We start from the raw sequence: 15,412 nt of genomic DNA, 5'->3' as shown, positions 1-15,412 counted from the left end.
AGGCCACAGAACCATGGCCGTGGTGAAGAGCCCTGGCTGAGAGCTGCAGGGGAGGGGGAGTGGAGAGCACGTGGCGTGGGGGGGGCAGTAAATCATACTGCGTCCTGCACATGGGGGGGGGGGCGGCAAAGCATATAGCACCCTGCACATGGGGGGATGGTAAATCGTACAGCGCCCTGCACGTGGGGGGGCGGCAAAGCATATAGCACCCTGCACATGGGGGGATGGTAAATCGTACAGCGCCCTGCACGTGGGGGGGCGGCAAAGCATACAGCACCCTGCACATGGGGGGGTCGGTAAATCATACAGCGCCCTGCACGCGGCGGGGGGCCGTAAATTGTACAGCGCCCTGCACGCGGCGGGGGGCGGTAAATTGTACAGCGCCCTGCATGCGGCGGGAGGGGCAGTAAATCATACAGCGCCCTGCACATGGGGGGCGGTAAATCGTACAGCGCCCTGCACGCGGCGGGGGGGGGGGCGCGCGCGCTGCGCAGGGAGGGGGGGTGGGGCGCTCCGACTCCCGGCCTCGCGCTTCTCCCGGCCCCAGCCTAGCAGGGCGAGACGCTCCAGCCCTACGGAAACCCCGCCCCCGCCCTCCTATTGGCCAGACCGCCTCGCCGGCCCAGCCCCCAGCTGTGACGAGCCGTTGGGGCGGAGCCACCTTCCCCGCCTGTCGCTCGGGGGCCTCTCCCCGCTGCCATTGGCCGGGGAGGGGTGGAGGGGCGGGTCCTTCCGGCGCGTGAGCCGCTTCCTCCTCCGCCCCCCCTCCTGTCGCTCCCAGTAACTTCCGGTCTGTGCTGCTGGGTGGGGGGTGTGGAGGCGCCTGCTCCCCCTCCCCGGGTACAGAGCCCCCGGTCCCCTCAGGAGACAGCCCCCTCGGGGAGAGCCCTCCCTGCCCCCCCCTCCAGCCTGGGGACCTGCCCCCGTTACACCGACCCAGCCCCCCCCCGAGCAGGCGCTGAGGGGCCCCCCAGGAAAGAGGCGGGAACCTGCCTCCCCCAGTCCCCCCCCCGCAGCCCTCCCTGAAGGTGCCAGGCAGGTGCTGGGAGGGGTCTCGGGGTGAGAGGAGCCCCCCCCATCCCATCCTCCTGGGGGGAGACGGGGCAGCCCCCCGTGGAGCCCTCCCCCCTCGGCCCCCGGGTTGTGAGTGACCGCGGGGAGCCCCCTGCCCAGCCATGGAGAAGGGGAAGGGGGGAGCAGCAGCGGCAGCAGCAGGAGGGAAGTTGCTGCTCTCCACCATCCTGGATGCCAAGGATGAGTTAGAGGAGGTAGGTGCAGGTGGCAGAGGGGGTGGGACGGAGGCTGGGGGCAAGGAGCTGGCCGGGGGCTTGCTGGAGAGGGGGCTGTAAGGGGTGGGAGGGAGGCTGGGGCAAGGAGCTGGCCAGGGGGCTTGCTGGAGAGGGGGCTGTAAGGGGTGGGACGGAGGCTGGGGCAAGGAGCTGGCCAGGGGGCTTGCTGGAGAGGGGGCTGTAAGGGGTGGGATGGAGGCTGGGGCAAGGAGCTGGCCAGGGGGCTTGCTGGAGAGGGGGCTGTAAGGGGTGGGACGGAGGCTGGGGGCAAGGAGCTGGCCAGGGGGCTTGCTGGAGAGGGGGCTGTAAGGGGTGGGACGGAGCCTGGGGCAAGGAGCTGGCCAGGGGGCTTGCTGGAGAGGGGGCTGTAAGGGGTGGGACGGAGCCTGGGGCAAGGAGCTGACATGGGGACACGCTGTGCCAGGACAGAGTGGTTCTCGCTCCCCAATGTGCTTTCCCCGCCTCAGCATTTCCTGGAGGAGAGAGGCAGCTCAGGCTGAAGCCAGTGTGCGTTTGGGTAAAGCTCCCTCGATTTTACTCCATTGCACTGGAGGGCAAGCGGTAGCATGTGGCCTGCTAATGTTCCCAATGGGCAAGTGGTTCTTCACTTCCTCATTGGTTTCTCCACCTTCCCTGGGGTCAGGCCCTGCTGCTTCACTGTGGGCACTTCGGAGGTGCACGGACTGTGCAACAGGATCACAGTCTGCTTTGGATTTCAGGCTTGACAGGATTCCTTATCTTTTCTTTCTGATAACAGGAAAACTGTCATTCAGGAACGTATTTCTACTGACTGCCAAAGCATTTTGGAGCCCTGGCAGGACCCAAAATATGAGACCTTGAAATCATGTCCTTCTGCTTATTGTCTTGCTTTTTTTCTCCACTATGGATAGGTGGTTAGAGAAGGGTTGGGAGCTAAGACTTTTGGGATCCGTTCCTGGTGCTGAGGCTCTGTAGTATAGTGGTTAGAACTGCTGAACAAGTTCTGGGTTTTATTCTGGCTCTTCTTTCAGACTTTCTGCCTGACCTTGGGCAAGTAATCTCCTGTACCTCCGTTTACTCATGGGTAATGTAGATAACTATTATTGTACCTTTCTCTCATGAGTGTTAATTAATGTTCATAAAGCATTTTGAGATCCTCTGAAAGGAGCTATTGTAGGGTGAAGTACTATCACTTTAGTTGTGACTTGATTTGAGCGGCTAATGTCTCATGAACTACTGGACTTGCAGAGCCAGCTTTTATTTACCATGAGCCAGAAGCAAATGTATTAGGGACTGTTGAAACAGTGCCAGCTAAAATCATATTGGAAATCAAGTGAAAAGAAAGACCCAAAGGTATTTGGAATTACTTGGTCTCAAGGTCTGATATATATCAACCTGCTGGGCCTGGAAACTCCTGTACCATTGGCAAAACTCTCAATTGTCCCTGTGTATTTTTGGTACTAGTCCAGGTCTGAATAAAACATCTCAGTCCTCAGAGCAATGCCACTTTGTGTGCCTGTCAGAGCTGAAAACTCAAATTCTCCTTGAAACCTCGCCAAGGACTTTCTCCGGGGCTTGTCTGGAATCTATGTAGCGCTATTATTTAGTGTTCTGTAGTGCCTCTTCTCCATGGATCTCAGGGCAGTACAACTCTCAAACCTTGCCTATCCAGTGAGGTAGGTATTGCTCTTTTACAGCTGGGGAAATTGAGACCCGGACAGGTGAAGTGACTTGTTCAAGGTCATGAAGTTGGGTAAGCACCAGAACTAGGAAGAGAATCCAGAAGTCCTGACAAATGGTCCCCTGCTTTAATTGTTAGGAATCTCTCCTTCGTGCGTGTACTTTAAATCACTGAAACGGTTAAAGGGACACCAACTCGAAATCTAGTCAGTTTGTAAGAACTGCGATAAAAATGGCAGCTATTACACCTGCTCCTGATTCCCCCAGCCAGTTTTAGTGGTTTACTATCACGTTTTCATGTTTAAAATAATAATAATCCTCTTCCATGCAGCGGGCATGTAAGACTCTCACAAATGGGGGAACAGGGCTGTCAAATGCCCAAAGTCAACACAGTGGCAAACTCAAGAGAAGTGTCTTTTCTAATCTTCTCCTTATAACAATGTGAGATGCGGATTATAACAACAGCAGGTTAAACAAAGATTTTGGAGGAGTTAAACATTGTTTAAGGTGACAGTGTTCCTCCAAAACGCATTACATATGGTATGGTAAACTAAAACGCAGAGAGAAAGCTGACCTCTTGTGAGCCTGCTGTGAGTTCTGATAAAGGAGACACAGCTCATCACTGGACAGCATGCTTTTAAAGCCCCTTTAAGGTAGGGGTAACATCTTTCTTTTAGACTAACCATTTAGCTACTCTTCAAGTTTGTGTGTCTCCTGTTTATTGTGACAGGGAGTTGCACTCTCTGTGTCTTACCTCCCTAGACCATGTGTTAGAAGAGAGTTATCTTCAAAACGTCAGCTCCTGCTGAGAGAGAAATACCCAGACCCTTTCTCTGCTATGGAGATACTGAAACTGTGTGTGTGTGGATGGGTGGTGGGGGAGAGGGGTGTATATATGCACACACGTTTGTGTATGTGCACTTTTTTCTATAGCTAAAAAAATTACTGTTCTAATACTGATTCCGCAGTTACTGCAGTGTGTATAGTCACTTCCCTGGTGACCCATCAGAGTATAGAATAAGTATGTGAGGATTGTTCCCTAAGATGTAACTATATCTGTTGCCATTTTCTTTAAGATTGATCCCTTAGAATTAGTGCTATATGTATTTGTTGTTTTAGTGTCTGGACAGCAGTGCTAGTCCTCAACAATATTCATGGATTTTAAAGCGAGAAGGGACCACTGTGTTCATATGGCCTGATCTCCTGCATAGCAGAGACCTCAGAATTTCAGTCAGTGAATCCTGCACTGGAGGGAATTATTCTTCCAACTGTACAAGTGACATTGTCAAGCCCAGTGACTTGGGGTTGAACTGGAGCGTACCATTAGAAAGTCAGTCAGTCTCCATTTAAAGACTGAGTGCTGATGAGCTTACCCCCTTCTTTGGGAACCTGCACTGTTAACATTGTCCTACTTGCAGTGTGAATTTTTCTGATTTCAGTTTGTGCTCACTGGATCTTGTTCTGCCTTTGCAAATGACGGAAATGAGTCTACCTGAGATCTGGGCTTTCAGATTCTTTTGGTCCTCTCTGATAGTTCTGTAGATCAGCTCTGAAAAAAGCCTTACTGAAAAGCAGTGTTACCCTTCTGCACTTGGCCCATGCGTGTTCATTTGCATCACCCTAGAAGGCAGACTTTGAAATGGAGATGTTCCCCTTTGCCAACAGCTTCCTTCTCATTCATGTTAGTGGGGGGATGTCACTAGCCAGTGCCATAATCAGCCTGGCAGATTTGCATTTTAAAGTGGTGCTAATCCAAAAGTTATTGTGTAGAGAGAACCCCTTCAGCTCCTGCATATCAGCTCCTGGAGTCACATCTGCCGGCTTTCCCTGGCACAAACAAGTCATTACCCCCTCAGCTCTGCAGGGTCCTTTTGTCTCACTTCTCACAGGTGGAGTAGGTGGCTGTGTTCCAGTTGCAGGGTCTTGCCAGTGGTGAAGGCAGAGCCAGAAACATTCCAGCTGGGTCTTCAGATCCTGCATGGAGTTTGTGGCACTGGTAGTTTGAATGATTGGCCCAAGTGACCAGGGGCACATCTCCCCTGGAAGGCAATGCACCTGTTTATGCCAGGGCTTAATCTACAACTTGCACAGCAAAATACTGGGCTGGAGAGACAATAACCTTAACTGCAGTGAAGCTGCCTCTCCACTATCGTAAGAGCCAAGGCTTAACTTGGGGGGACCCTGCAGGGTCACTTCTATACTCGGGCTGTAGCTACACTGGCAACAATGGGAACTGGTATTGGAGGGGGAGCCGTGTTAGTCTGGATCTGTAAAAGCAGCAGAGAGTCCTGTGGCACCTTATAGACTAACTGACATATTGGAGCATGAGCTTTCGTGGGTGAATACCCACTTCGTCGGGTGCATGCAATGGGAACTGGTTTGCGCCCCCTGTATAGCTCCCTGTGCAATAGCAGTGGCAGAAGCTGTAGCGTACACAGTTCTCAGGTGGGCTTAAGGTTTTAGTCACCATGTCACAAAACGCTGCTCGGAGTGGAATTAGGTGATGAGCGGGGTGCTGGTGGTAACGTCTGAGCGTTGTCTGTGGAGCTTCACTGCTGGGGCCATTGTAGACCTGTCTCGTTCTCTAACTGCACATCATTCCTGTTCCACTGCTCAGATTCTTCCTAATTCTCAGTCACTGACCTGCTAATCAGGCCCGACCTGCACTACAGAAATAGCCATCTTGTGAACACGGTTGTAGCTAAAACGTGGTTGCTCCTTTTCTGTGTGAACAGGAAAGAGACGCATTAACCGTATTCTATCACAGGTAGGACGTGGTTTCCGAAGGACGGTCATAACGTGTGTGGTTCTGTGTACGTAGGCAAGAATAAAGGATGGTTGACCATGGTGGTTCTTGTAGTGTGGATGGAGTATAACCCAGCACCAGCTCTTTCCCTCTAATGTCTGCCTGGTACCTGCAGACCTGCGCCTGGAAGGGTCTGTTGTCCTTGTGGCACATGCCTGGAGCCCCTCAGGTGAAGTCAGTGAGAGGCTCTGCACGTGCACTGGGAGGTGAGACGGTACCTACAGTTCTTACCCAGTGCTAGCTGGAAACGCTGGCTTGAAATGACAGCACGCCGGCCTACGGACGTTCACGTCCAAGCCACCCAAAGACGTCAGTCAGTCGGTGCAATGGGAGGGTTAATAACTTGCAAAAATCCAATTAAAATAACCCCTGTGGATTTCTCGGAGGGTGAGTGGAAGCTCTTTCCACTCATGCCTCAGACTTCTCCCTCTTGCACTGTTATAACTTAGCAACAGCAAGTGGGTCTTATTAGGCCATTCCAGTGCAGTGCCTTGTTCGGGAGGGAGGGAATCGGGTTTGGTTCTGATCGGGGGCAGCTGTCTGGGGTGCTGCAAAGCCAGCGTGCGCTCTCCTTCCCTCATCCCCGCTCCAGCCCAGTGCACATAGTGATTCTGAGGGTGTCTACGCTACACACTAGGCCTGGGGCTGTGACCCGGGCTTGTGGACTTGGTGTTTCCAAGCCCCTGCTTGAGTTTCCGCACTGCATTATGAATTTGGATTTACAGGGCTGGACCCATGTGTCACAGCTGTGCTAACACAGCCATACTGCACTTGTCAGCTCTCCTGACTCAGCTCTGGGGCTGGGCCTCCATCCGCACTGCAAAATGACAGGGCTTGGACCTGAGTCACAACAGGACTCGGGTTCTGACCCACCCCTGGCAGGTCCTGAGTGCTTTCGGGTGTGAGTCCTTCCGATGTGTGTAGCCAGAAGAGGGGCTTGGGTTCAAACCTGAGTCTGAGCCTGGCCTTAGTGGGCAGTGTAGGCTCCAGAATGGGACCCATCTGTCCCCTCAGTCAGAGCGATGGCCCACTGGGGTGTGTGTGGAGGGGTTGGGAAGGTCTGAGCCAAGACAAACGTCCTCCCCCTCAGAACCCTGCTCTGGGGCCTTGTGTGACAATTGGGAGCGCCCAGCCTGGCTTTGTTCATAATGGATCCTGCACCTCTCATGGACAAGCCCCCGTAGAAAGCCTCCTCTTGAGAGCCCCACAATGTCCTCAGGACAATCTCGTCATCTCTCTAAAGAGCCACCCCCATAAGAAACAGGCCTCTCTGTTGCCAAGGCAGGGTTCATTGGCTCTGCTTAGGTGCCACTTACCGGACTTACTGAGCTTTGTTCACCCCAAAGTCTCTGCTTTTCCGACGTTCCTAGCACCTTGCTGGCTGCCCTGCTCCTTTCCTGTGGCAGAGTCGTGCACACGGCTTGAGAAACTTAAGGCACTTACAGGCCGGTGTTCTGAGTTCACTAGACGCTGCCTTTGTCAGATGTTTGTCCCTTTCCCCAGCGCTGGCTCCGTTCTGTTGTTTAGCATTATTTGAGCACTAGGAAAATAGATTCATGTACTGACCTGCCCCCACTTCCCTGGCTAGTTCTTGCAGCTTTACAATCACATTTTGCTTTCCTCTCCCCTCTTGCCGTATACAAGACCGACAGCAGCAAAGGAAGCCGACCGGCTGACTACAGAGGAAAAGCGAAGTGGGCTGTGCACCCAATGCTCTCGAATGCACAAAGTGAAGTGAAATCACTTGTCATGATTTTCAGCAAGTCACAAGCGTTCCGGCAGACTCATCATACTTTAAGTTGACATTCTCCCTGGAGCCGCAGTAGGTCTGTAAGGCCTTTTCACATCACCTCTCACTCCAGTACCAGCGTGAGTGCCATCGAAGTGATTGTCTTGGTGATTTGCAGTGGGTCAGGGTGTTTAGCCAGAGCTGCTGCGCCAGACACGCAGAAACTATCATGACGCACTTACCAGCCAAGTGCCAGATGCTCCTGCCCTCTGTTTCCCATGACGACAGGAACAAATAAATGTTTTACTTGCTTGGGGTGAGCAGTCTGCTCCTTTTCGTGGGTAGGCAGGTGAGTGGGGCTCAGCGGGCTGGGGATGGCCTCAGAGAAGGATGGTGCTGTGGGTGAGGCGCTGGCATTGGACTTGGAAGAGCCGAATTCCATTCCTGTCTTTGCCACAAACTCCCAAGGTGACCTTGGGCAAATCACTTAACATCTCCGTTCCCCAACTTCAGAATGGTGGCAGTGGTGCTCTGTTCTGTGCCCCCTCCCCCGTCTTGTCTATTGAGATGTAAACACTTTTCCTGAGGGACTGTCTGTCTTCACTGGGCCCAGCGCAAGGCCACCTTGCTCTTTGGCTGAGGCTGGTGCTGCTGTAACACAAAGAACAGACGTAACCGCAGTGCTTGGAGCAGGGTACGGTCCCGTGGAGCAAAAGTCCCGAGTGTCACTCAGTGCTGTGAGCGGTTGGCAGTGGTGGTGCCTATGTATGTGTTTGTATTTCAGTCATGTCTACAGGTCCCAATCCAGGGTCAGGGCCCCGGTGTAGTAGCTGCTGCACTGCACGAGAGAAGCCAGTCCTCGGCTGTTGTCGTAGAAGACAGCTGTGCTGCTAGTAGAGCTTGTTGTGCATGGAGAGGACATGAGCAGCTGACAGCACCCTGGGAGTGCGTGCGTCTGATATGCTGTCGTAGTCAAACTCTGCTCCAAAGTTACCGTCAGGGGTTTGCAGTGGCAGAGGAACAGAATTTTGCCATGTGCTTTGCATTCTGGCTTCGTGTCCTTCTCGCTGTCGTTTCATTACCTGGGACATCCACATAAAAACATCTGCTCCTGCGGTTTCCTCACACCAGAAGCTACTTACAAAGCTAGTAATTAAAACGGAGGCCCTTGGACTCCAGCACCCGGCCCGAGCGCTAAAGTCACGTAAAATGAAAGCGTCTTGTATGTCTGCAGCGGGTCTTCAAGGGAACTCCACTTGCCGTTCAGTAAGGGGCACAGCCCTACAGTACATGCCCAGAATAGTCTTTGCCACTGTCTGTGAATTGTAGCTTCAGAGAGAATTGAACCTGTGAAACTATAGCTCTACTCTCAGAACAGGGACTGACGTCCCTGTGTCACCTTGGCCCGTGCATCCTGTTTGTTGGCCCCAAAGCCACAGGATGCCAGTATTAGCATTAGCGGGCGCTGCAGGCGGGGGAATGGCAGTGGAGTATTTCCAACACAGACTAGGAATATACGAGCAGCTATGAGGCAGTAGCTTCTCCAGTCAGCAGCTGGTTCTGGGGCCCCGGTGCAGGGGGAGAACGATTATCGTGCTGGTTTTACGCTGGGGGTTTGCATGGCCCCCATCACTGATGTGTATGTGGTGTCATGAGCATAGATGGCAATAGTCTCCCATCGCCTCTCTCATCCCCCTTTCCATGGCAGCAGGAAGTAGGAGGGCCCAGGTTTTCAAAGCTGGCTAGTGAGACATGTCCGAGTGGCCCTGTTTTCAGAGGCAGGAAACAAGCATGTTTGGAAAGTTGGGCCCCTTAAAGGCGTCTCAAATTAGGTTCCTCAAATCACTCCTGGGACCCTTGGCCCCCATGTTTTGTTACTTGCACAAGGCACCGTGAGTGGCCGAGGAGGCCGGGGCTCTGGGATACCTGTTCCTGCTAGCTGATGTATTGATTTATTTTGTCTATTTCAGAGACTAGAGAGGTGCATGGGCATTGTGACGTCGCTGACCAACGGGGTGTCGGAGAGGGAAGCTAACGATGCCCTAAATGCTCACGTAAGTGCCGGACGTGGTTTTCCAGGATCTGTTCTGGGGTAAGGCAGGGGTAGACGAGGGCTTGTGGGCTGACCAGCGAGGGGTGGCTACCCCTTCCAGTTTGGTGATGACCCATTCATGCAGCATAACCCCTCGTAACTAAGTTTTACTCCAAGTCCGTAAAGCATACGTTCAGTATAAATACATTATTCCTTAAATATTATCCACACATGCATCTCGCATGCCAAGATTGTGTCTTGGCAAGTTACCAGCTTTCTGCAGATACCTTACGTGTTACTCTTTAGGGATGAGTATCCTGTGAGACGCGTTTGGTGTAGGGAGCTTGTCAGGTGTGAGTTGTTTGCAAAGAACCAGGGACCCTTTGCCAAAGGGTTTCTGTGTCACAGAAGTTCTTCCTGACAAGAAGAAATAATTCACCCGGAGGCATCTCCAAGAGACAGCAGCCATGGGGGCTGTCAGCAAGCCAGTGTGTCACCCTGCTAGGAGCAGTGGAGCGGGTGCTGTGCCATCTTCACCAATCTGAACCCATACAAGAAGTTTTCCAGAGTTATTTTTTTTTAAAGAAAAACGCTAACTCAATGTCTAGTAAAATCCTCTGGCGGCAGTGCGACGCTGTGTTTCCTTGCTGAAACCTGGCTGGCTCTTTTTCTACCCCATCATAAACCCACCCTGTAAGGTTGCTCATGAATGCTGGACTGTTGGTACTGATCTACCACGAGAGGGGGGTGTGTGCATGTTTGTGAATACACACGTGCCCGTGGTGATGGTGACATGCCTGTGACTGCAGTTATCATGCACTTTTTTGCATGCTCCCTCTGCATACCTAGTTTGTCTTTGCTTGAGCTCCTTGGAATCCCAATTCCCGGTGGTACAATCTTCCCACTGCACTTGCTTCTAGTCCTGAAGAGACCCCAAATCCTCGCCTGCTCCCCGATGATGTTGCTGTGTAGAGAAAGCTCAAGTAATTTTTAGAGGTTCTAAAATGTATTGGCTGCAGTTTTCTCCTCCCTCGTATCTTTGGCCAGCTGGAGTCATGGCACTAGGGGAGCCTGGCTTAGCAGGAGGAGGGATGCAAATGTGGGGCCTGCCAAAGCCCACTGGTGCTAGTGGGAGCCTTTCCCATGTGGCTGAATGGCCAATAGCGTGTCTCACAATCCTGACACGCTTCCTGTGAAGCCCCAGCCGTGGGGAGGGTGCCGCACGGCACAGCACGGGGTGGCCCTGGAGGCCTTCAGGGTGATCCTGTGGAGTAACCTGCATCACTCAGGTGTGGCCTCGCTGCTTGTGGGTAATGTGGGCGTCTGGAAGTCCTGCCAGTAAAACCTTCAGACCGCTCCCCACCGCCATGGAGTCTCTCACTTAGGGAGAGCATTGAAACGTTGCTTGAACTACATATTTTAACTACAAAGTGTGTGTGTGTGAGAGTGAGAGAGACACACAGGCACAGGACTCAGTGGACTTTGCAGATATGAACGATGGGGAAGCTCTGTAACTTCCTGCTGCTGAATTCCCTGGGGGCTGGTCTGGAGCGTCCCTGCCCTAGAATCAAGAAGAGCCTCTTGTGTTGTCAACACCCCACCTGAGCGAGGCCTAGTGTTTATTACCCATGTGGCTTCCCCTTTCCTCTCGCAGGTGTGCAAAGGAGCCCCTCAGCATGAGGAGATTTGTCTTGGCCTCTTCACCCTGGTCCTCACAGAGCCTGCCCAGGCACAGAAGGTAAGGCCCGGCATGCCCAGCTCCTGCCTTGGGATGGCTTGTTTCACTGGGCGCTCCGCTTGCCAGACAAGGCATTGCTAACTGTGGCGGCTTTCCAGAGGCGCCTGCAGGCACCGAGGGCTCCCTGCGCTGGTGTCCTCAGCTGATCGTATGGAGGAGATTACTGAGCTCCTACTGTTCTACTTTCAGTGTGTTCACATGGCACAAACGTTGGCCTTTGTATTTTGCAGCAGCAGCAGCAGCTATGCTGGGGGACGCTAATGCTGTTGTACCAAGGAACGGCATCTTGGTGGCAGTATCTTTGGCAGATCTTGAGTTAATTGTTTTTGGTGGAGGTGTGGGGGGGTCCTAAATAACCGATGGAACTGGGGAAGGCTCTTACCTCCTGTCTCTGCAGTTCCGGAATGGAAATATTTGTTGGCTGGCCAGATGTATTTGCATACAAAAGTAGTTATCTAAAATCTAGATAATAAACAAATTCATTTCATAATAAAACTGTGTGAGAGCAGCCCAGCTCTAATAAGTTGGCAAGCTGGATTTTATTTTTAAATATCTTTTGGAATGAGGCTGTTAACGGCTATTTAATTGCCTGGATGCAGGTTAGACAATGTTGCTGCAAACCAATGAAGCATTTTGGGAATGAAATCAAGTATGTTTGGGTTTTTTTGTAGAAACTGGGACTGCATAGTAGGTAGAAGGATTTAGAAAAGGGATTTGCCCTGCTTTGCAAATGCAATGAAATGCCCTCCAAATACTTTCAGATGCAGATTGCGAACGGCTTCTCAGCAGGAGTAGCTAGGGCCCAAGATGGCCAAGCGACACTGCCAGAAACCCCGGGTCACGTGGTAGTGTTTGAAACTCCCATCCCAGGCTTCTCTACCTGCCGCCCTTTGCACTAGGCACTGACTGACACTGACTTTCTGCTGGAGTCTGCCTGCCCGGTCATCTTGAGCCGGAAACGGGAGGTCACTGAAAACAAGAGGAGAGCGTTTTGCTGTATTATTCCTGTTGCAAGCCCACAGTAGGAGACAGCCCCTTGTTCTGAAGAGCCCAGTCTAAGTGAAGCTGAAAGGCAACAAGTGTGTACAAGAGACGGCGAGAAGAGTGCTGGGGAGGTCTGATCAGAGAGACCAGCTAGGAGAGCTATTAGCTGTGTTAATGAAATGGGTTTGCTGTCTAGCCATTGGATTGGCAGGGAAAGCAGCTCTTTGTTGAACCCACTCAATCATTTTCCCCCTTTTCTCCTGTCACTTCTTTGGATGCCTTGGCTGCCATATAGAAATGAAGAACGTGAGTCACCAGTGTGTGTTTTGTTTAAACATGGCACTCTTGTTTGTCACTAGTACAGCCTGAAAATGGGTTTGAAACTGTTTTAAAATGAGTGTACATCTGAAATTGCTGGTGGTGTTGGTTGCTTTGGGAGGGAGGTTTCGGACGCAGCCCCTTGGAGATTGTGATCTGTTCTTGTGAACTGGAAAATATTCCAGAGCGTGATGATTCTCCACGAAGTGAGGTGGCCAGTGGATGCCTTGTGAGTGAGCGGGGAGGGTTCCCCTCTAAGGTACCTGGAGTGACAAGAGCTGGGGGAGCACAAAGGCCCTGAGCCATTGAGAAACAGGAGCAGTGGAGCATGTGCGTGTTGAGGGGGGCACTGTCTCTCCAGGTTATTGTTGCTGCTGAGGTTTGGCTGTGTGGCTGGATCCGCAGGTGTCGCAGGCCTTTCCCGGGGGTCCTGGAATACTGGCACTGTTCCTGACGGCTGCACGTTCGGAATTGGGTCATTGGCAGTGTTCTGGTGTGGAGTGAGTGACCTGCCCGTTCTCTCAGTACCATGACACATACCTGTGGCTTTCACTCGCCGCATTAGCCCAGCTGTGAGTTCAGTGATGCTGAGGGGTGTTTGGGTCGAATGCCGTTCAGTGGATCGGCAACGTGCCGAATTTAAAGGGATTGAAGTAAACTCTCGAGGTGAGGCCTCGTCGTGGTCTGGTGTGAGCAGGGCTGAGTGGCTGAGTGTGAGGGAGGCACTGATGGACTAAGAGCGACTCCTGCAATGTTCTCTCTCCATTGAGCCAGTGCTTTGAGGCTCGGGCTCTCTAAACCAGGGCCATAGGTCCCCATTCCCCACCGCGCCGGGATCGCTAAGTAGGGCGGTGTCTCTCTCAATGGAGTTGTAGCCATGTCCCCAAAATGACTCTTCTTAAAAAACCAAACAGCTCCCCTCCCTGATCACTAGACACCCCCCCCCACACACACACACCCATTTCTGATGCCAGCTGGCTTCCCCTCAGGAGAGGTGGGTTCCGCTCCGCCTCTCCCATCAGCCACCAAAGCTGCTTCCAAGTCCTGACTCTGGAGTTGCTGGTGCAGCCAGGACGCAAACCGATTCTCCCCGTCGGTGCCAGTGCTCGGAAATATCTCTGAACTAGGCCCCAGAGAGCTACTGCAGTGACCAATATCACGTAGCTGGTTCCTGCCTCCCACAACTTCTTCCCCTGCTCCAGCACCCCAGGCTGCATGCTCTGGTATGGAGACTTAAAGGCTTAAACTCTTCCAATTAGAGTGAAATCCCCTTCTGGTGAGTTGTGATCAACAATCCCTCCGGCAGGGCAGGGGGATCCTGGCGCCACTGCCCCCTGTGCCCCGTCGAAGGGCTCTCCAGTCACACTGCCTTGTTTGCAGCCCCAGTGTCCTCCTTCCCTTTAATCTGGGCCGTGCCCACGGCCGCCCCACTGAGCAAGCGAAGTTCCCGCCTGCTCTGTCTTCTCCGCACGTTCCTCTGTGGGAAGGGCAGAGCCTGCGTCCGTGACGCCGCGCTGCTGACAGGCAGCGAATCTCTCTGCCTCGAAGGTGGCAGTGGAGGGCACAGCTGCTGCTTAGAGCCCTGCTCGTTAGCCACCTGGCTGGCTCTGCTGCTTTGGTCAAGTTTGCGCTTACAAGCACGTCCGTGTTCTTGGGGGTATGGATCAGGCAGCAGGATGGGATGGGGTTCTGCTGTGGTCGCTCATTCCCTAGTCCCCACGCTGGATGCCGCCAGCAGGCGACTGGAGCCAGGACTGCAGAGCTTTACTTCTGGCTCTGCCACTGACTCACAGCATGACCTTGCCAAGTCCCCGCATCCCTCTGTGATTCCCGTCTCTGTCTGTAAAGGGGGGACATGGCTTGCCCAGCTGATAAGGGGGCTTGTGTGGCTCGCTGCTGGAGCGGCCTTTGAGATCCTTGCATGAGGGGCAAGGCTCCCTTCCCCTGAAGCTGACAGGTTCGGGAATCCCTTCCCCCTCACGGAAGCAGTCAGCTGTGCGGGGCCTGTGACAGCTGTTCCTGGGCGTGCAGGGCTCTGGTGAAGGGAAGGAGGGAGAACGGGGCCCGGGACCCCCTGGCGGAATTGGTTGGTGGAAGGTAACTCCTGGCGTGGAACTTGGCCAGGATGCCAGGGTTAGCGCCCACAGAAAGGGTGTGGGGTCTGTAACGATCCCAAGAGCCAGGGCCACGGTATTGAGTCTCCTGCGAAAACGGGGATGTGCTGCCTGAGGATTTCTGGGTGCTAAAGCCGAGGGGCTGGAATACTTCATTAGTGTCCCCTGCTCTTTATCTGCAGTTTGACCTTTTGACCCCCCCCCAAGGCCCTCCCCTGCCCCAAATCTATCATCTTCCTTTCCTTGCTCCCAAATCTCCTTGGGATCCATTGACATCTGCGTAGCCAAGCCCAGTAACTCCTGTGCTCCAGTGGGGCTGCGGCTGGGGCCTGGTCGCTGCAGGGAGTGCAGCTGTGGCAGAGACTGGCTGGGCGCACGGACTCTGGCCGTTTGCAGGGGGAGTTCGGACACCAGTGGGGCTGCGGCTGGGGCCTGGTCGCTGCAGGGAGTGCGGCTGTGGCAGGGGCTGCGGCTGGGGCCTGGTCGCTGCAGGGAGTGCGGCTGTGGCAGGGGCTGCGCCTGGGGCCTGGTCGCTGCAGGGAGTGCGGCTGCACCTGGGGCCTGGTCGCTGCAGGGAGTGCGGCTGCGCCAGAGACTGGCTGGGCGCATGGGCTCTGGCCGTTTGCGGGGGGAGTTTGGACACCAGTGGGGTGATCTGCAAGTCGCACTGATGGAATTCGTGTTGGCTGGGAATGTGGCTACTTGGTACTTGCCATTCATTGCCGCTGCCTGAATTGAGCATC

The 15,412-nt window shown here is 53.7% G+C and overlaps 1 protein-coding gene across 1 annotated transcript in view; it reads left to right on the top strand.

Annotated features, from left to right (window-relative positions):
- Positions 1 to 924: 924 nt before the first annotated feature.
- The window catches only part of INTS3 (integrator complex subunit 3), a 63,818-nt gene continuing 49,330 nt past the window's right edge, over positions 925 to 15,412 (top strand). Inside the window, exons 1-3 of the mRNA XM_039512306.1 lie at positions 925 to 1,268; positions 9,454 to 9,537; positions 11,170 to 11,253. Of these exons, the coding sequence (XP_039368240.1) occupies positions 1,176 to 1,268; positions 9,454 to 9,537; positions 11,170 to 11,253 (261 nt within the window). The 5' untranslated portion in view covers positions 925 to 1,175. The remainder of the gene's footprint in view (positions 1,269 to 9,453; positions 9,538 to 11,169; positions 11,254 to 15,412) is intronic.

The sequence above is a fragment of the Mauremys reevesii genome, linkage group 24 (genome assembly GCF_016161935.1).
Source record: "Mauremys reevesii isolate NIE-2019 linkage group 24, ASM1616193v1, whole genome shotgun sequence".
Lineage (NCBI taxonomy): Eukaryota > Metazoa > Chordata > Testudines > Geoemydidae > Mauremys > Mauremys reevesii.
Note: the sequence above shows the minus strand (reverse complement) of the source record. Positions and strands in the feature narration are given on the sequence as shown.